Source organism: Syngnathoides biaculeatus, chromosome 19 (assembly GCF_019802595.1).
Source record: "Syngnathoides biaculeatus isolate LvHL_M chromosome 19, ASM1980259v1, whole genome shotgun sequence".
NCBI lineage: Eukaryota > Metazoa > Chordata > Actinopteri > Syngnathiformes > Syngnathidae > Syngnathoides > Syngnathoides biaculeatus.
In genome coordinates, this window is record NC_084658.1 from 4,446,440 (window position 1) to 4,466,636 (window position 20,197).

At 41.1% G+C, this 20,197-nt stretch overlaps 4 protein-coding genes across 14 annotated transcripts in view; 1 reads left to right on the forward strand and 3 right to left on the reverse strand.

Annotated features, from left to right (window-relative positions):
- The window catches only part of tpk1 (thiamin pyrophosphokinase 1), a 108,420-nt gene extending 102,739 nt beyond the window's left edge, over positions 1 to 5,681 (forward strand). For 8 of the 10 annotated variants that reach the window (XM_061805160.1, XM_061805169.1, XM_061805166.1 and 5 more), the window contains one exon: positions 4,991 to 5,681. In XM_061805160.1, the coding sequence (XP_061661144.1) occupies positions 4,991 to 5,133 (143 nt within the window). In that variant the 3' untranslated portion in view covers positions 5,134 to 5,681. The remainder of the gene's footprint in view (positions 1 to 4,990) is intronic. The other 2 variants (XM_061805162.1, XM_061805170.1) reach the window with 1 other exon arrangement.
- A 137-nt stretch (positions 5,682 to 5,818) lies between these two features.
- On the reverse strand, positions 5,819 to 7,675 carry sec61g (SEC61 translocon subunit gamma). Of its 2 annotated transcripts, XM_061805172.1 has the most exons (5): positions 7,541 to 7,643; positions 7,395 to 7,428; positions 7,127 to 7,225; positions 6,939 to 7,041; positions 5,819 to 5,955 (listed from the first exon to the last, which is right to left on the reverse strand). In XM_061805172.1, exons 3-5 carry the CDS (start codon positions 7,218 to 7,220, stop codon positions 5,946 to 5,948), a joined length of 207 nt encoding a protein of 68 aa, XP_061661156.1. In that variant the 5' UTR covers positions 7,221 to 7,225; positions 7,395 to 7,428; positions 7,541 to 7,643; the 3' UTR covers positions 5,819 to 5,945. The 2 variants fall into 2 exon arrangements, with proteins under 2 accessions (XP_061661156.1, XP_061661155.1); XM_061805171.1 differs by lacking the exon at positions 7,395 to 7,428 and having other exon boundaries at positions 7,541 to 7,675.
- A 137-nt stretch (positions 7,676 to 7,812) lies between these two features.
- Positions 7,813 to 15,343, reverse strand: zgc:112332 (uncharacterized protein LOC553712 homolog). The gene is made up of 7 exons (XM_061805159.1): positions 15,202 to 15,343; positions 14,627 to 14,742; positions 11,378 to 11,533; positions 10,505 to 10,609; positions 9,344 to 9,553; positions 8,896 to 9,088; positions 7,813 to 8,787 (listed from the first exon to the last, which is right to left on the reverse strand). Exons 1-7 carry the CDS (start codon positions 15,336 to 15,338, stop codon positions 8,685 to 8,687), a joined length of 1,020 nt encoding a protein of 339 aa, XP_061661143.1. The 5' UTR covers positions 15,339 to 15,343; the 3' UTR covers positions 7,813 to 8,684.
- A 523-nt stretch (positions 15,344 to 15,866) lies between these two features.
- si:dkey-73n8.3 (uncharacterized protein LOC100150965 homolog) lies at positions 15,867 to 19,947 on the reverse strand. The gene is made up of 7 exons (XM_061805293.1): positions 19,934 to 19,947; positions 18,734 to 18,849; positions 18,460 to 18,615; positions 18,278 to 18,382; positions 16,670 to 16,879; positions 16,126 to 16,318; positions 15,867 to 16,048 (listed from the first exon to the last, which is right to left on the reverse strand). The coding sequence occupies exons 1-7, from the start codon at positions 19,945 to 19,947 to the stop codon at positions 15,946 to 15,948; spliced, it is 897 nt and encodes a 298-aa protein (XP_061661277.1). The 3' UTR covers positions 15,867 to 15,945.
- Positions 19,948 to 20,197: the final 250 nt, after the last annotated feature.

Here is a 20,197-nt window from a genome sequence, read left to right on the forward strand (position 1 = left end):
TCTTATATGATTGGTTTGCATAACGTTCTCAAGATGAGTCCTAACTCCAGTGTGTATGTTTAAATATATTACAGAAAACTTTTTCGACCAATATGTGCGCGGGCAAAAATTTTGCAGAAAACTACATCTTACCAGAAAAAAAAAGCAAACCTAAAATTACTACCCAGTCTGGTCAGTCAAGTTGAGAACTATGGAATAAGTGCTAAGGTTCACAGTATGAGACAAAGGTACTTGAAGCCTGTGAAATATTAATCTATATTTATGATTGCAAATCCATTTTGGGATGGTCAACACCAAGTTAGAATGAGCCATGAACTTTATGGTTGTGATGGGGAAATTAAGAAGAGATGTGAAACACTTGCTGTTCCCGGGCACAAATAGAGCAACTGGTTTCAAGTCTCCCAAATCATTGGCCACAAGAAAAAAAAAAGGACAACAAAATAAGCAAAGCAAAGCAAATTTATTTGTATAGCCCATTTCATACACGAGGTAACTCAATGTGCTTTACGTGATTAAAGGCATTTGAAAACAAAGAGGTAAAAAATTTTAAACGGGATAAAAACAAAAAAAATGACAAAATATAAAAAAAGACAATTAAAACCCCATACATTGCAAGTAATCTGATCAAAAAGTGGAAATTTTCTCTAAAAGCATGAGAAAAAAAAAAGTTTTTAACCTGGATTTAAAAACATTCACGCATACCGTGACCTCACCTCTGTTGGCAACTTATTCCACTTAACAAATAAGATAATAGTAACTTTTACTACCACTCTTTTCTTTGTACAGTATTTCCCAGCAGTCTGGATGCCCTGTGAGATCATTACCCCTCTCACAGCTCAGTCTTGGTAATATGACAATTGTTGTATGATAAAATTACAAATTTATGTCACAAGACCAGTTGCCTGGCCTTCCCTAATATTAGCTTTTTTTCTTTCTCTGATCTGATTGGGCAGCACAGTGAAGCAGCTGTAGAGCATTCGCCTCACAGTTTTGAGAACCGGGGTTCAAATCCTGGCCCCGCCTGAGTGGAGTTTGCACGTTCTCCCCATGCCTTTGTGGGTTTTCTCCAGGCACTCCGGTTTCCTCCCACATCCCAAAACATGCAACATTAAGTGGACACTCTAATTTACCCACAGGTGTGATTGTGAGTGCGAATGTTGTCTATCTTTATGTGCCCTGCGATTGAGTGGCAACCAGTTCAGTCCCGCCCGATGAGAGCTGGGATAAGCTCCAGCACTCTCGCGATCCTCGTGAGGATACGCGGCCCAGAAAATTTATATGGTCAGAACACACCTTTTACAGCCAAGTTTGCATTGCAAAACATACAGTACGTGTAGCAATCTGCTCACATGAATAGATTTTTGTTTTTTTATGCCCAACAGTGACTGTCAGAGAAGAAGAACTAAACTTGGTCTTGGACATAAAAATACATTTTCAAGACAAGTCTTTTCCACATAAGCTAGACTTTGCATTTCCGACATGACAGTAGTAGGATCCTGAAGTGGATAAATTAAGAAGGTCCGGGTACCTAATGCATGGCCCACCGCTGGTATAGCGGTACAGCTTTGAATCATCTGGACCAGTAAACCTAAACACCATCTCATCCCAACATTTAAATTGACTCAATAACAAAACTGTCAGATCAAAACTTATGAACGCATGATTTATTTGACATCTAATTTGCTACAGACAGTGAGAACACGCAAGAGCACTCCCCTGTGATAAAAAAAAGTAAATGAAAGTGATTGTCTTACATCTGCCTCCCGAGCTTTGCCCTTGTTCTATTAGACACAGTCATCCACTCTCAAAGCGCTTTTCTGCTCAACTTGCTCATGTCTAAGGATGTGTGAACAGATGTAATATTAAATGGAATGGTGACATGTAAATTTCACTCTTTATTGAGATGTTGAAGCAGAGTCCCTGTTATTTTCAACAAAATATTTTGAATTAGAAAATGTAACCATAAAGTTGTGACGTGGTCCTTCCTTGTCGTCAGGTAAGTATTGTTTCTGAGGTTTCTATTTTGACAATCTGAGGTCTTTCTTGGACAGACCTGTCACTTCTGCCTTAATCATTCATCATTTTCCATTCTACAATTCTACTATTATTGATGAATATACTGCAATTGGCTGGCAACCAGTTAAGGGTATACCCTACCTCCAGTCTGATGACAACTGGGATAGGGTCTGGCACTTCCGTGACCCTTGTGAGGATAAGCAGCTCAGAAAATGGATGGATGGATGGATGGATGATGAATATATAGGTTGTTCCTTAAGTCTCTGTACAATTCATTCATTCATTTATTTACCATACCAATTATCCTCAACAAGGTCGAGGGCATGCTGGACCTTATCCCACCGACATGGGCGAGACCCGGGGCAAACCCTAAACTGTTCACCGAGTCGACAACTGTATTCTTCCATCCATCCGTCCATTGACTTCCCCTTATCCAATGTGAAGTCACTGGGTCACTACCTTCACCAGAGAAGCTTGCCTCTCCTCAGCTACTTCATCCATCTCTTCCGGGGGGATCCCAAGATGTTCCCAGGCCAGTCAGGATGAATGGTATTTCCAGTGTGTTCTGAGACATTCCCGGGGTTCCCTCCCGGTGGAACGTGACCAGAACACCTCACCATGTAGGCATCCAGGAGGCATACACATCAGATGCCCGAGCCCTGTCATCTGGCTCTTCTCAATGTGGAGGAGCAGCCGTTTTGCACTGAGACCCGCTCAGATGACTGAGCTACTCATCCTATCCCTAAGGGTGAGCTCGGACAGCCTGCAGAGGAGCTCATTTCAGCCGGTTATATCCAGGATCTGGTTCTTACGGTCATGACCCACAACTCATGACCATAGGTGAGGATAGGAACTTCGATCGATCAGTAAATTGAGAGCTTCAGCTTTTAATTTAGCTCCTTCATCTCCACAACGACTCAGACGCTGCACCGTCCACCTCTAAATCTCCTGATTACATTCTTCCGTTACTTGTGAACAAGACCCTAACATATTTGAACTCCTCCACTTGGGGAAGGATCTCATCCCCAACATGGAGAGGGCACTGTATCCTTATCCGACAAAGCACCGTGGTTTCAGAATTGGAGTTGCAGATTTTCATCCCAACCACTTCACACTCGTCCCTTATCAGCGGGTTCAGTACTCCATACTCCCGAAGCACCCTCCACAACACTTCCCGTGGAACACAGTCAAGTCCACATAACCTATGTAGACTGGTTGAACAAACTCCCATGCGCCATCAAGGACCCTGCCGAGAGAGTGGAGCTGGTCCACTGTTCCACGCCTCAGAGAAAAACCACAATGCTCCTGAATATGAGATTTTACTTCCGGACGGATCCTCCTCTCCAGCACCCCTGAATAGATGCTACCGGGGAGGCCTCTCCCCAGGTTTTTGACTCAGTGACCACCAAAGTGGCATTCCACTTGGCCAGATGGTACCCATGAGCTGCCCCAGGTCTCTCACAAGCCAAAAAGGCCCAACATGACTTGTTATTCAGCTCGATGGCATCACTCACCCCTGGTATCCACCATCAACTTTGGGGGTTACCGCCATGACATGACATGACGGCCACAGCTCCAGTGGGCTGCCTCAGCAATGGAGGTGCAGAACATAGTCCCCTAGGACTAAGCATCTTCCGTCTTTCCCAAAACGTGAGTGAGGTACTGCCAGAGACTCCTTCTGACATGGGGTTCTGTCGAACGTTTCCAGCCGACCCTCACAATATGTTTGGGCCTGCCAGGTCAGACCGGCGTTCCCCCCACCCCCCCTTTCAGAGCCACCACAGCACCATGTAGTTTTTATAGCAATGTTAAGTAATAATATTATTATACATGTACTTATTCATCTTATATGTATATTACTTACAATTACTATAATAAAAATCTGAGCCTTTTTAAACCGCCATATGTAGAATGTCACGAATAGAATAGAATGGAATGTGCATGTGCATACCTTGGATTGATATCGTGATAGTTTAAAGCCGTTAAAGCTCAAAATTTTATTTTGTTTATACCTGGTGTCTTTGGACAAAAGTTTAAATATATCTAATTCATTTACACAAAGTAAGAGTCGTGGAAACACAAAGAAAGCTGAAACCTGTCTTTTGTTATTTTTGGTGGTTCTTTAGTGACATCTTGTGTTTAAAAAACGACATTGTTGACAATTAAAGTTCCTCCAGATACTTTTGAAACAATCCACTTTCCCATCCACTCGAGCGAGGAGGAAGTTCTTTTACCATGTTTGCCAAATGAGGAAAAAGGCTGTACGCATACCGGATTGCACAAAATCTAATTGGAGGAAGTGAAGGAAATATATTCTGTTGTATTAATGGCAAATGGTAGATGGGTTTGTTTTACCTGCTGACATTTAATGGGATGAGATGAAAGTTGAACTTTTTGGAACGTGTGTGTCTTATTACGGCTAACGTAATTGTAGCACAGCATTTAAAAAAAAAAAAAGAGAGAGAAACTTGTACCAACAGTCAAACACGGTTGTGGTATTGTTATGGTCTTTGGCTGTTTGACTCCTTCAGGACCTGGACAACTTTACTGCTATTGATGAAACTGAATTTTGCTCTTTCACAGAAAATCCTAAAAGAGAATGTTGACCTATTAGTTTATAACCTCAAGCGTACTTTTTCCACACTGGGCCAGGTTGACTGAATAGTTTTTTGTTTTTGTTTTTTTGTCTTGGGTTATTATTTGTCTACTTACATTTGTTTGATGATCTTAAAGATTAAAAATGGGGAAAGTATGCAAAAATATAAGAATTTGACAAGCGGCCCAATACTTTTTCACAGCACTGTACATTCATTCTACTTTGGTCAGACTGTCTTCGCATTACTGTACTGGTCACTTTATAATGGCCTCATTCATGTTGTTTAGTTTATTCCCAACAATGATAAAGTATATTGCATGCATGTCTTATTTGAAGCTGCATGAACTTGTTCCTATGTCTGTTGTCTCTGTCGTCCAGATAACCAGGTTCTGCAGTTCGGGAAGCTGGTGAGCACCTCCAACACCTATGAGTCAACTTCCCCCGGGCAACCGAGGAAGTGTGTAACAGTCACCACAGATCAGCCTTTGCTTTGGAGCATGGGGATCCTTCGAGGACTCTGATGAACATTTTCTATTTTCTATAGCACTTGTCCTCATTGGAATCACCAATGAACTGAAGTCTGTCCCAGCTGGCGGGTGGAGCCATGACTGATTGGTAGCTAATAACAGGACCGCACTGTTTGCAAACAATAACAATACCTTGATTTTATGCCTATATTTTTTTTTAAATGAGATATTTTCCTAGTGAAATTAAAATAGCTGGCTTTTCTTTGTTGTGTTAATCATGAGCCGACCAACCTCGTGGAAACCTCTTTTTTGATGTTTTACTTTTACCCTCATATCAGTCAATGGAAGCAAGGAATTACCTCAGCTTCCATCATCTATTCGACACCACCTGTCCTCATTTGGTCGCAGGGGAAGGTGAGAAAACCCGCACAAACAAGAAGAAAATGCAAACTTCAGACAAGGGAGCCCGAGCTGAGATTTAGACCCAAAAACCTCACAACTGCGATGCTGATGTGCTAACCACTCCAGTGTGCTTCCTGAACAAATGTTATTAATGTAACACAATATCCTCAGAAGCTTTGCGATTTGTTCTTTAGTGCTTCACTTCAAACTGTTTTAAAGTAATTCCCTAAACAAACTACACCAAAGGCAAAATAATGTAAATGCACCTTAAAAAAATTCAGAAGAGCACATACATTGTGGGAATTAAAAAAAAAAAAAAAATGACTAATCCAATGGGTTCCCATTGCATGTTTTATTTACACAGTGAAAGAGAAATGCCAACAGAATGTAAAAAATGTCATCTCTTCAATCCCACCAATTACAACCTTGTACGGCCATCTTCTGGTCCTGAATGTTAAGGGAGTTTAACCGCCGCTGCAAGACAAAATGAGAACAATGTTATGCTTTGCACGTGCAGCTGGATTTGACAACTCCAGCTAATTTTTATTTAGTCTTAGCTTGGAAATTAAGCATTACTCGTGTTTATACCATATGAGAAATTAATGGTAAACAGATTGCAAACAGAGGAATTTCTGTCATGTTGGGTACATTTAGTTTGTGAAGACAGCATGTAGCACAGTGACTCCCTACCATTGCCACAATTGTGCACAGGAAATCATTAGTTCTCTTTATTGGTCGAAAATTGATTTCATATGAATATCGCAATTTTGTTTTTCAATGTCAGCAATGAGAGGCTGTACAATTACATGCCCTCCTACTGGATGGCAGAAGGTACATAACTTGTATCCATTTGGTGGTGTCCCTCCCTTTGAGATTTTTTTCAGATATATGTGCATTGGGGCAGCACGGTGAACAACTGGTTAGCGCGTCGACCTCACAGTTCTGAGGACCGGGGTTCGTATCCCGGCATGTGTGCTTTGCATGTTCTCCCCGTACCTGTGTGGGTTTTCTCCAGAAACTCCCACATCCCAAAAAAACATGCACAAATGGGGACTCTAAATTGCCTCTTGGTGTGATTCTCAGAAAACGAGTTCAGGGTGTACCTTGCCTCCTGCCAAATGATAGCTGGGATAGGCTCCTGCACTCTCACAACCCTCATGAGGATATGCAGTTCAGAAAATGGATGTATAGATATGTGCTTTGCATTAATAAAGGTTAGTAATCACTATGATTCACACTATCACCAGATTTAACTACATCTACAGTACTTCCTTTATTTACAATTTGTTTACGTTTTGTTACATTGTATAAAAGTCAGTAATGTCTCATTTTTTCAGGCCAAACAAAATCATTTTATAGCTGGTGTAGAATTTTACAGATTTTCTGAGGCCATTAGATGAGACGTAACCATGACAAAAGTGGAACTCCTTAAAAACTGATTTGTGGCAGTGACTTACACAATGATGTTGTTGATGGGGATGTGGATCAGTTTAACAAAGAATCCAATAAAACCCATGATGGCGAACCCAATCGCTGTGGCCATTGCAATTTTCTGGAATTCTGGGTAGGTGAGCAGAAATATTTACAATTAAATCCAGCGGGGAAACCCGATTGGGTCGGACGATATTGGAAACACTGTACATACCTTTTCTGTCGGGTTTTGTGCATCTCTTTACCAGCCTTATGGAGTCTTTGACGAACTGCCGACTGGGCTCAACAAACTGCATTACCTGGTCCATGCTACCTGAAGATAAAGAGCATCACAAGAAACCGTCCTATTAGCTACAAGCTAACTCGCCGCTATTGATTGCAGACTTTGACTTAATCCTGACAATTAAAAGGAATACATTTACACATCAGTTAAATCCATCGCAAACTTTATAAGAGAAATCCTATTGAGTTGGGCTAATTACCAAGTATTTGCTTGTGTGGCACGTTGAAGAGAATCTATAATATTGAGGTGAGATAAAAAGAAATAGAAATACATTTCTCACATAAACTAAATTTATTTGCTTTCACCTCCATAGGATTATAAGGATATTAGTGTTATAATACTTACCTAGTCCGCGATCCTGTTTTTGGAGAAGAGCCTCGAAGCCACGTAGCCCTATTGAGATGCTCGAAGGCTGACGTAGACTTTACACGCGCATGCGCAACATTTCTTTCTCGCTTTGACATAATAGTGTGACTTTTGTTCAAACTGACATCTAGCGACTGGGAGACGTTTCTACGAACACGAGTTTGAGTTTGCTTGGTCTCAATAAAGGCACGTATGCATGTGAATAAATTCATTTTATTTTGAGCGTTCTTTTCTTTTTAAATTAACCAAATATGTGATGATAGTAGCCTTACAGAGATTTTGGGTTGCTTTCACTGTTTTGCCCATTTTGTTTATTTTGTACATCCATCCATCCATCCATCCATTTCTGCCCCACTTATCTTCACGATGGTCGCAGGAGCGCTGGAGCCTATCCCAGCTGTCACCTGGCACGAGGCAGGGTACATCCTGAACTGGTTGCCAGCCAATCGCAGGGCACATTGAGACAAACAGCAACACTCACAATCACACCTCGGGGTAATTTAGAGTGTCCAATTAATGTTGCATGTTTTTGGGATGTGGGAGGAAACTGGAGTGCCCGGAGGAAACCCACGCAGGCACGGGGAGAACATGTAAAACCCACACAGGCGGGCCTGGGATTGAACCCAGGACCTCAAAACTGTGACGCCAACGCTTTCCAGTTGATCCACCGTGGCACCACATTATTATTTTTTTATTTGTTTGTTTGTTTGTCCATCCATCCTCTACTGTAATTGTTATCCTAAATTAGTCCGTTTTAAATCATTTCTGGTCCATGCCTATGAAAGCTCATTTCGCCAGTACCAACATTCCACAGGTGTTTAACGAGCTTTCATGTGATTTAGATTAGAACTTTTTTTTTCCCTCCATCCATTGTTCACCCCAGTAAATGCGCAAAGCAGTGATACATTTTGTAAGTGTGTGTGTTGCAGTTTACATCAGGCTAATTGGGGTATTTAAAAAAAGGTCACCAAATAAAGATAAAGATCTTATCCTTTATAAAATGAATTGGTGCTAATCCTTACAGTACCGGTAGATTAATCCCACTAACAAAATACTGCTTTATGAATTCACACTGAAAATGATCCAAAGTTCTTCCTATCATTATAATGCAGCCACTATGTATTCACGGCCAGGTAATGCCAAGCATGCCACAGCTGCTCTCCCACAGCTCCTGGGCCAAAACATCATCTGAGGCACTTCTGGAGCACCTTGCTGGGGCGCAGTCGCTGAAATCACATGGAAATTGCCATTACTCTGAATCAGATCTGATACTGAAACAGTGAACACCTTGTCTGTCTGGAGGTGCCAGCCACTGTCGGTTGGTTGAAATGTACCTAAAGTAGCCTCCGCTCTGGCCCTCCAGACCAGGCTGCACAGCGCAGTAGATGGTGGTCTGAGCTCCCTCCACGGTTGTCTTGGTGAAGATTCTGAAGATCTTCACAGCCACTTGGATACAAGGGTGCTGGTGCCTCCACAGGTCCGATTGCACCACCCCCGGGTGTAGAGAGAACACGCTGACCCCTGTTTCTGCAACATGCGCAACAAAGTCAAACGCATTACCAAGTATGTTTGATTTTTACTTGATAATACATTTTACTGTAGTGTAAATGTATATTTTCTGTGAAAATGGACACAATATGTCAATGAATGGAGACAGATGCAAGGCTAAAGGATTAAAGACAAAAAACAAAAAGTAGATTTTGAACAATATTCACTCACATTTCCTTCAAATAAGCATTTTCCCCAGTCCTGCATGTACTTACTCTGTTGTCACACCCTCACCTTTCAACTTTTTGGCAAGGGCTCGTGCAAAGAGGACATTGGCCAGTTTGCTCTGTCCATAGGCCTTCACAGTGTCATAGCTGCTCTCACTATTCAGGTCGTCCAACCGAAGGCTCGTCCAGTTGTGAGCCACCGATGCCACCACGATGACCCGAGCCGGAGCTGACACTTTGATCAGGTCCAGCAGCAGGTACGTCAACAGGAAGTGACCTGTTAATTCAGTTCGAAATATGGATTTCTTGATATAAAGCTGGATCGCAGAATTGAAAAAACCCTTATCCATCAACATTGTATGCAAGTCCGGCGTTCACAAAAATGTGAGAAACATCTCATTATGCTGATGCAAAATTGCCATTTTTCCAGTTCGACGTAAAACATTTTTAGGTCCCTGAAAGCTGGTGAACCTTAAACACACACACACACACACACACACACACACGCACACGCACACACACACACACACAGACATGCTCACACACTTGGGAGTCTGGCTCATCCCAATATAGGCAAAAAAATCAGGCTTCAAAATTGACATTTGCACATATTAATAGAAGCCACCCCTCAAGGTCCGTATATTTTCATCTCTATAACATTGTTATGGATTTCCTATCTCATTTTTTTTTCCAACGGAACTTGCACATAGGCAAGGGAACTTATTGCTTGAACACGTGTTTTATATACTCTGTTTCGTGATCCCACATTTCAAAACCTCGCTTCTTAAGGTTAAGTGAAGCCACTGAATTGTCGGCCTCATCCAAAGTCAACTGGAAATGGCTCCAGCTCACCCGCAAACTGGTGAGGATAAGTGGTACCGATATAGAAATTGGATGGATGGGTGTGTGTGTCTTTGCATATTCATGTGTGTGGGCTGCCTTGTGAAGCACAGCCTGTTCTCGCTTCCACCAGCTTGGGTTAAAAATACCATCCAAGCAGATTGTTACACCACCGGAGGGGGTGCCATGATGTTTCTATGTGATCTATGGTTAGTTTATGTGCACAAACACAACAATAATCATTGTTGTCATGCGTTCATCATGTATTCACATTCATTACTTTACTTAAAATAGTTTTCCAAACTAGATAACAACCTTCACCAAAATGTAGATGCAGATTTTCTTCACCTTTTGCGTTGTCTACTTCTTGGCAAATTTGCTGACTTACCCAAATGGTTGACTCCAAATTGCATTTCAAAGCCATCTGCCGTCTTGGAGTACGGACACATCATAATCCCTGCGTTGTTTATCAAAATATTGACTTGCTTCTCCTCTAAATGTAAACACACAAGCCGAGAATGATGAAGAGTTAGTGATGAAATTTTCACGTTTTTATTTGAACAGCTCCCTTTTTAGTAATCATTTTGTGTGATGTTTCAAAAATAGTAGAGCATGCTTTATAATAGGTGGGCCAAAAATAGGTACTAGGTAATAGGAAGGAATGCAGGAAGGAAAGGAAAGGAAAGGAAAGGAAAGGAAAGGAAAGGAAAGGAAAGGAAAGGAAAGGAAAGGAAAGGAAAGGAAAGGAAAGGAAAGGAAAGGAAAGGAAAGGAAAGGAAAGGAAAGGAAAGGAAAGGAAAGGAAAGGAAAGGAAAGGAAAGGAAAGGAAAGGAAAGGAATTCTTTTTTAGGGTCTCCACAAGGTCAACACACACAAAACCCCCACACTGAGACTGTCTAATATTGCAATTTACTAGTCGGAATGCATGCAACTAGTTTCTCCATACAGGATGTGATTTGAAGCTCTTATTACAAACAAAGGCAATGACATTGTACAAATTATTAAATAAATACAACTTAGCGAGTTCATTACTTTTTCCCCTTATTTTTCCTCCCTTTCTTTTCACATAATTACAATCCATAGAACTTAATTTTGGAGTTTATTTGTTCTACTTTTTTTGTATGTACGATTATTTGGGTTCTTCCTAAGATCTGGAGAAATGTTCAAGTTAGTAACACTGGGAAATTATTTGAATGAGCAAAATGGGGCCATGTTAAATACTTATTTCAGCCGCTGTGCGCCTTTGACTACCAGAACTTACCTTTGTTGATGAGCTCAGCAAAGGCTCGAATGGACCTGCAGTCAGAGAGATCCAGTTTCCTGACAACCACATTCTCATTACCAGTGTCTTCCAAAATCTCTGATCTTGCTTCCTCTGCTCTTTCCCGGTCTCTGCATGCCATGATGACGCGGGCACCTAAAAAAAGACAAAAGAAAGAAAAATGAGGATAATTATATAGAACACATAATGCATCTTCCTGCAATTTGTTTTATGTGACAGTAAAGAATGTTGTATGGATTCCAACAGTGTCGAAAGCATTATTTTTATTTCATTCTATACTCGGAATACTTTTCAATATCTGATATTGGTTTTAAACTCAACACAAAACCCAATTCATTGTCATTCATGTGGAACACAAATGATTGTGCCTTCCCTTTAATGAGCTGTTTTTCAGAATGTATACACAGTTCACCTTACTCTGCACACACACACACGCACACAAACATAATAGCGGTACCCAGCGATTATGGAGGAGGAGAGTGATTACTCAGTGACTGTCTTTGTTTGTCTCCTCCTGTTCCCATGAGGGAAAATTCAGTTGCTCCCACAGTGCCTGGAAGGCCAACTTCACTTCATTAAAATAAAGCAGATAACGAGCTGCTGTTAGTGTGCTAAATGCACCAAAGACTCAATATTCAAAGAATAATGAGTTAGTGTGATTTTCCTGTTGCAATTTAAGAGGGGGAATTAATTAAAAACAAGGATGCTCAGATGTACAGTAGCACATAGGCACATTTTTTTTTAACCCTCAAGGGTCAGTTCTTGGATTCCCCCCGTTCAGCCTGTAGATGCTACTCTTGGGTCAAATTTTCCAGAACTTTAGTTTTGTTTATCATAGCAATGCAGATGACACACAGTTATATTTAGCAGTGTCTCCAGATGACTATAGTTCAATTGAGGTGTTGTGCCACTGTCTAAACTAGATAAATAATTGGATGAGCCAAAATTTCTTTCAACTCAACCACAACAAAATACTTGTTTTTTTTTAGCAATAATGTAGCATGTGTCAAGCAGACCAGGAGAAGCTCATGCATGCTTTTATCTCAAGTCGAGTTGACTATTGTAATGGTCTTCTGACCGGGCTTCCCAAAAAGAACATTAAACAGCTGCAGCTCATCCAGAATGCTGCAGCTCAGGTTCTGACCAGAACAATAAGGTCGGAGCATATAACTCCAATTCTTAAGTCTTTGCACTGCCTACCAGTCAGTTTTAGAATAGATTTTAAAGTTCTGCTATTGGTCAATAAAGCACTAAATGGTTTAGGTCCTGAATACATGAAGGAAATGCTTAAGGAATGCAAACCCAATAGAGCTCTGACATCGACTGACTCAGGTCAAATAGTGGAGTGCAGAGTCGATAGCAAACATGGTGAAACAGCATTTAGCTATTATGCTGCACACAATTAGAATACATTGCCAACAGAAGAGACGTCAGGCCCAAGTACAAATATTTTTAAATTCAGGTTAAACACCTATCTTTTTTCTCATACATTTTAGAGTAGAATTTTTTCATGTTTTTAATCATGTAAAGTGCATTGAGTTACGTTGTGTATGAAATGCAGTACACAAAAAAATTGCTTCGATCTGCTATTAATAAACCAACCTGAATTTGAAGAGTCATATCTAATCAAATACTAAATCTGCCTTCTACCTTCTGTAGAGCATACTTAGAGTGAAGTCTTGTTTGCATGTGTCAAGCAGACCAGGAGAAGCTTATTCATGCTTTTATTTCAAGTAGACTTGACTATTGTAATGCTCTTCTGACTGGAATCTCCAAAAAAGAGCATTACACAATTGCAGCTCGTTCAGAATGTTGCAGTTCAGTTTGTGATCAAAACAAAGAGGTCAGAGGATATTACTCCAATTCTAAAGTATTTACATTATCTTCTAGTCAGCTTTAGAATAGATTTTAAAGTCCTGTCACTGGTCTATAAATTTTTAAATGGTTTAGGTCCCGGATAGATGAAAGAAATGCGAATGACATATAAATGTAGTAGGCTGTGAGATCGACAAACCCAGGTCAAATAGTGGAGTGCAGAGCCCAAAGCTAATATGGTGAAGCAGCATTTCCTGTAGCTATTATACTGTACCAAAAAATCTGCCAACAGCCTCACATCTGAATGTCTTTTTCTCATGTTTTTTTTATAGCATTTGTATTTCTAAATTTTATGTCTTGCACTGCGCAATGTTTTAGTTGTACTTTTATTTTGTTCTTTGTTTTAAACGTTTATACTATGCTGTTTTTTTCTTTGTTTTCAAATGCTTTTAATCATGTATAGCACATTCACTTACCTTACGTATGAGTTCTTCTCTATGAATGAATTTGCTTTGCTTTGTCTGTGCGTGCCTGTGTGTGTGTGGTGTGTGTGTGTGGTGTGTGTGTGTGTGTGTGTGTGGTGTGTGTGTGTGTGTGTGTGTGTGTGTGTGGTGCATTCTGCCATCTTTCTTTTGTTTACTGTCTGGCTCCTAAGGGAGCAGCCCTTCACAATGCTCCCTCTGTCCCCCCTTTTTGACGCATCATCTGTCTTCCTCACTGGTCTTGTGTTAAGCTGCATTTCTCATCACCTCACATTCTCTTACGGTGCAAAAGGACCAAAACAATAAACACTGCATACATGTTGAAGAGACCAGTTGATCCAGGGGGAAGGATTAAACTTGATAATTTGGTAGAGGTCTGAGCATGAGGGTCATGCTTTTAAGATTAAAATCTGCTTAAGTTTTGGAGCTCTTGTTTCATGACTGGAATGTAAACGTCACACGTGGAAAGTTTGGCAGAAGTTAATATAGGGATAAAAAAAAAAAGGTAAAAAAAAAAAGGTAGATGAACACTAGACGTAAAGGTAAACAGTCAAAGTAAATATTGGAGTAGTTCCAATAGGTATGGTATAGCAAGGGGTGTAAAACTCCTTCCCTCAGAGGGTCCACACATATATGTATATACATGCAGGGTGTACCCCGCCTCCTGCCCAATGACAGCTGGGATAGGGTCCCGCACTGCTCCGACCCTCGTGAGGATAAGCGGCTCAGAAAATGAATGGATGGATTTATGTATATAGATATACATTCCAAATTGAGGAAGACAAAAGACAGGACGGATACTAATCACAATGAGCAAAAAGATGTACGACCAATGGGGTAAACACATCATCCAAAATCAACACTTGAGCGAAATCAAATCATGAATACCGAACAAGTATGAGTAACAATACAGTCATAGAATTTCTAGTACCTCTTGCTGCCAGGTCTCTAGCAGTTTCCTTGCCTATGCCTGTGTTTGCTCCTGTGATGATGACCGTTTTGCCGTCCAGCCTCTCCTCAGATGACCACCGGTTACAGCACACAGCCCTGATCCACAAGCAATGAAAACATCCAATGATACAAGAAAAAAAAATAAAATAAAAAAATAAATATATATATATATATATAAATATATATATATATATAATATATGTGTATAAACTATAGCTGGAAATGTGATGAAAAACACATTTTACTAGAGTATCATAAGTTTGGATAATATAGAGGTTATGGGGGGGGTGCATTTTTATATTATTTGACAATAATCAAATAAATCCCCTAATGATTTAGTCAGGTTACCTCCCGCAGCTAACTTTATTTGCCACGCAGAAAGTGAGCTCAAAGCAGAGCAACGCAGCCTACATCATGCATGAGTCATTTTGCAAAACCAGTCACTTTCAAGACTTGGCACACAGCCCAGGATCAGTCGGCGTTCATCACCTTCCAAATTTTAACACTTTTTTTTTTTTTGGTATCTGCATTTGCCTTGTGGTCAACATGTCCTACCTGCAGTTCATTTTTGCTCCGCCGCTACAAATTCCCACCTCATCAAACACCGGTTGGCAACCCTTAAGGAAGAGATGAACAATCGGTCTCTTCCCAGTTTGCGTCATCATCATCATCACCATCATCTTCATCATCATCAGAGTCTCCCCGGTAGCCCCGCCCACCTTGTGCAAATATATTCAGCGCTAAACCAATCGGGACCGAGCTCTAAATTTGCAAATAATGTACCAGATTGTGATCCAGACGCTCCACCCACAGCCACTAAGCACGCCAGGGTGCGTAAGAAAAAAAAAGATGAATTCATATTTTCCATTTAAATGAGACCAATTCGCGATTTCGTGCTAAATAGTCAGGGGTTTGAATTCCAATGAGTTTAAACACACGTGACTGGGATTGCACCAGCCTGTTGCAGTACTGGTTTCTGGTCACTTGAGGTCCTCCTCCCCCAGATAAAACCTATTTTCATCACAGATGGAGAGCTAGTCCTCGTGAGGATCCCTCTTTCATAGTGGTCTGTCATTTAAAAGGTCAACCAAACGTGCAAACTATCACGAAAAAACAAACAAACAAAAGAAACACCAGACTGTTAATCAGTAGTATGTTTTAATCATTTGAGTCACCTACAAAGCCAATCTTTGTCCACCCACATTGGATGTCTTTTGCACTCCTCAATTTTCCACCACAGGCATTCTTGTTCTTATCACTGAAACATCAGCGTGATCTCAAAGGTGTCACCTTGGGTGTTCATCTCCAGCGGATGCCCAGTAGCTGGCAGCTGACGGCCCACAGCTTTAAAGCGGTGCCATCGTCTCGACCTGCCCAGCAACCCTTTGAATAAGCGCAGTCCCTGCAAGGAGAACACAAGCATCCATGTGTGATGCGTGCAGATGATCCCAAGCACGTGGCCCGGCCCTGCAGACCCACTTGTAGTGCCCCCCGTTGAGCAGCTCGCTCTCAGAAGTCACCACGCAGTAGATGGTGGTGTAGGCACCCTCCTCTGGGGTCTTGAGCAGAGAGGAAAACATTCGGATGAAGTCTGCCATCGGCCTCCCAACGTGCCTGGTGATCTCGGTGTTGACGGCGCCAGGGTCCACTGAGTAAGCCATCACTCCTAATGCTGGAAGCAAAGTGTTTCATTCAGAGCAGGACGTTCATTTGTGTACATCAAGTGTCCAATGAGAACTCAAGACCAGACCAATTACACTGTATTAACCATTTGATTCCCACTGTTATTCTGGACGAGTTCTCTTATAATGTGACTTATTCAAGTGAATAGTGCATTTACACTGATGCTTGTCAAAGACAAACATTGTATCCTCTTCAATCGTGCACGATTCCATCTCAGTCCCTTGCCAAAAGCACTTGTGGTTAATGCATGAGACTCTCACATTGCAAAACAGTCATTTTTATCTGGCCAATGGAGAGTATAAGGCTAAGCGACAGAGAGACTTAAAAAGACACATCATACCCTCTGTCCGCTTGGCCAGCTCCCTGGTAAACAGAACGTTAGCCAACTTGCTCTGAGCATAGGCCCGCGTTGGGTAGTAGTTGTTTTCACCACCCAGGTCATCGAATTGGATTCTGCCCATTAAATGAGCAATCGAGGAAACGGTGATGACCCGGGAAGGGGCAGAATGCTTGAGCAAGTCCAGCAGCAGGAAAGTCAGGAAAAAATGACCTGGAAGATTCAAGATGTTTTTCATATGCAAACACAATAGCTGCACTGACCAATCACAGTCTGTCTCCTTACACTAATACAAAGAATATACAGTACTGCAAAAGATAAATTATTTGGTGGCACATGCACTACCACAGTCTACATCATGTTTCACCACCGTGCCACACAAAAGACATGTTTTTTTTATTTTGTTTGTCCATATACAACTTTTCCAAAGTATCGGAAGATGATTTGGTGGAAAAGTAGTAAGAACGAATACTCGCTTTTTTTTTACGCCAGTACGAGGATCATGAATGAAAGGAAGGGAGGAAAAATGCATGCAGAGAATTTTGTTGTTCTTCCAGAGTTAGCAAAACTGGTGTTTCAAATCTAATTACATGTAGTTTCAAACATTGCTTAAAAAATAGTAACATTTGTCAACATCATAAAGATCAAATAGATGGCAAATATTAAGTGTTAATTGATTAATAGCAATGTGAAATATGTAATAGTAAATGTGAAATAGAGGTTAAAGCCAAAACTAAATGTTGAATAAAAATATGTAATCTAATCATTAGATTTAAATGTAAATTTCAGGTTAAATTTAAATACTAAACACCAATATAAATGTTAAAACTAAATGTTTTGTTTGAAGCTAAATAGTTAATATTCAAATGGCTGATAACCAGATTGGAATAGAATAAAGCTTGAGTCATAAGTGTGTTTTGCAGGGTCACCAAAAAAAAAAAAAAAAAAATCTGGAGAAATTCACTCATGCCCATAAATTTCAGTGATACTCATGAACTAAAATAACATTTGGGAAATTTTATTTGAGGAGTACCTTCAGGTTTCATAGTCCTCATGCATAATATATGCCAATTTACTGCAAAGGGAAAATTTTGACCTCCGGTGTTGTTGTCGAGTGACATTCTGTACTGTAATTCTTTATCGAACCGGGAATAAAATGGGTCACTACTGAATGAAGAAGGGGATTGCCCCGCCTGCTGTAATTATATTATAACAATACAAGGAGAGGTGATAAAAGTAGAGTTTGGAGATTTGACAGCCTCTTGTCGCCAGTCATTGACAGCAGCAGTGTATTTCCATGACAAAAACTCTCCACGTTTTGCTCCCCCCCCCCCCCCCACAGCCATGAGTACATATGAAATTCTCAGCACAGTTAAGCATTATTTTAAAAATGCAATATATGGTGTCCATTATCATGCAAAGACTTTTGCCACCATATGCACCAACTCTGGTAACATTTGAAGGAACACAAGATATTTTTCATGCAATCCTATCAGCCAGTTAATTGATGCTCAATTCACCAACTGAACCGGGCCAAATTCTGATCACGAAGACATTACATTACCTAGTGCCTTTGATTTTAGACAGAGATAAGAGATAGCAGTTTTATACCCAAGTGATTGACTCCAAACTGTGTCTCAAAGCCGTCCACGGTGGTGGAGTAAGGGCAAATAGCCACACCGGCGTTGTTGATCAGGTAGTGCAGAGCTTTCTCAGCTGAAAATAAAATTTGAGCAATAATAAACATCTAGTGTTTCACACTTTTAGAAGATGCGGGCAAGTGCACCACCCACTGTTGTAGATATTCTCGGCAAACTGGCAGATGGATTTTGTGTCTGCCAGATCCAAATGCCTAGCAACGACTTTGGCGCATGGCACATCCCTCATGATGTCTCGAGCTGCCTGCTCCCCCTTTGCCATGTCCCTGCACGCCAGAATCACCCTTGCAACTGGACAGGTGAGATGAGGAGGTAGAACACCAATGACCGAGCACATTGAAACGAGTCAAATCAGGGGATGTGTTTTTGGGATGGCCATACCGCTCAGGCCTAAAAACGGATATCTTGCCTCTGGCAGCCAGATCCTTTGCAGTCTCTTTGCCGATTCCTGTGTTGGCACCAGTTACGACAGCAGTCTTCCCGTTCAGGCAAACATCAGATGACCACTTCGGCATAATCAGAGACCTGTTGAGTGAGACGCAGCAGACATTTTCACAAAGACTGGGGTCAGAAAAAAAATTTGCAGTTATATTCTCTATAACACAAGTGTCATGGTCCTCCCGGTCCAGCTGTGCAGGTGCCCGAGCGTTTGCGCTGATTGGGAGGCGGAGGTGTGCGCTTCATGCTGGCTGATTGGGCCCGGTGTATATAGGACCATGGGGACGACTGGTCCAGCACCAGATCGCTGCAACTCATTCCCCGTTCCAGCACTCCCGTATCCCTGATCGTCAACCCGTGTGTACCGACCTACGCCTGTTCTCCGACCGACTCCGTAACCCTGACCCTTTTGATACTTCTGCCTGCCCTGATGGTTCTCCGGTGTACCGACCCCTGCTCTCTCCGCCCGACGTCCTGACTATCTCTGCAGCACCTGACTGCCTGCCCGATCCCTGACCTTGGAATAATAAATGTTTTCCCCGATTTACATCTGCATCTCCCGACTCCTGCATTTGGGTCCCACCTCCGTTCTGATGGGTCGTGACAACCAGTGGTTTATATAAAGCTACTATTCATAATGCCCACAGAAATTACCCATCACTTTTTGTACAATGAGGCACAAAGTGCTACCAGGCTTCTCAAACATTAGGAGGTAAAGAGTCCAATTTAAAATACTCTCTCTCACCTCACCAAAATGTGCAAACTGCATCAAGTATGGACAAAACTATATTCTTCAATTTATAATAGGGCAATAGAAGATTGTACATCTTTACATACTAAAACTATTAATCAGGCTTTCTAAGAAAATTGAAACATTAAGAAATGTGCTTTGTTGATGATGAATAAAATAGCATACAACATTTTACATTAAATCCGTAACCCGAGACAAACTGACTTGAGACCTTTCCGGGGATTGTTGCGTTACCTTTATCGAAACCAATGTGCCACCTTGCTAAAGAGTCTTTTCCTTTGGCCAAAAATGGGTATTTACTGATAATAAAAGCACCCCCTAATTTTTTTTAATCTTTTAAAGACATATCAGTGAGAAGTAATTGTACACCTAAAGATTAAATAATTATGTATTTAAAAGTATCTGTTTAGGGTTTCTTACCTTATAGCTTGCATCTTTGTGCTTTTAAATGCAAAATGATGTGCTTCGAAATGTTGAGGCAAGGATGTAGATGGACCCCGGGTGCAGAAATGAGACTCTACGGCTGTTTTAAGATGAAAACAGCTGCTCTGTTGTGATGGGAACTAATCAATTCACTCGGTGAGTTAAGAGGGATCACAAGCTGCTCTTTTTCATGAAAAGCCTCACTTAGGGCAAGTCACATATACAAATGCCAATTCTTGCAATTTTTAAACTGATCTGAAA

What these genes read in the sequence shown, in the direction of transcription:
- sec61g (XM_061805171.1), bottom strand. Translation starts at nt 7,220, where the DNA reads ATGGACCAGGTAATGCAGTTTGTTGAGCCCAGTCGGCAGTTCGTCAAA. An exon ending in CACAAAACCCGACAGAAAAG is followed by an intron (nt 7,042 to 7,126) that starts GTATGTACAGTG and finishes TCACCTACCCAG; the next exon opens with AATTCCAGAAAATTGCAATG.
- zgc:112332 (XM_061805159.1), bottom strand. Translation starts at nt 15,338, where the DNA reads ATGATGATGAAGATGATGGTGATGATGATGATGACGCAAACTGGGAAG. An exon ending in GGAGCAAAAATGAACTGCAG is followed by an intron (nt 14,743 to 15,201) that starts GTAGGACATGTT and finishes CTTGTGGATCAG; the next exon opens with GGCTGTGTGCTGTAACCGGT. An exon ending in ATTTGGAGTCAACCATTTGG is followed by an intron (nt 9,554 to 10,504) that starts GTAAGTCAGCAA and finishes CTGAATTAACAG; the next exon opens with GTCACTTCCTGTTGACGTAC.
- si:dkey-73n8.3 (XM_061805293.1), bottom strand. An exon ending in GCTGGCCAAGCGGACAGAGG is followed by an intron (nt 16,319 to 16,669) that starts GTATGATGTGTC and finishes CTTTGCTTCCAG; the next exon opens with CATTAGGAGTGATGGCTTAC. An exon ending in CTCAACGGGGGGCACTACAA is followed by an intron (nt 16,049 to 16,125) that starts GTGGGTCTGCAG and finishes TTCTCCTTGCAG; the next exon opens with GGACTGCGCTTATTCAAAGG.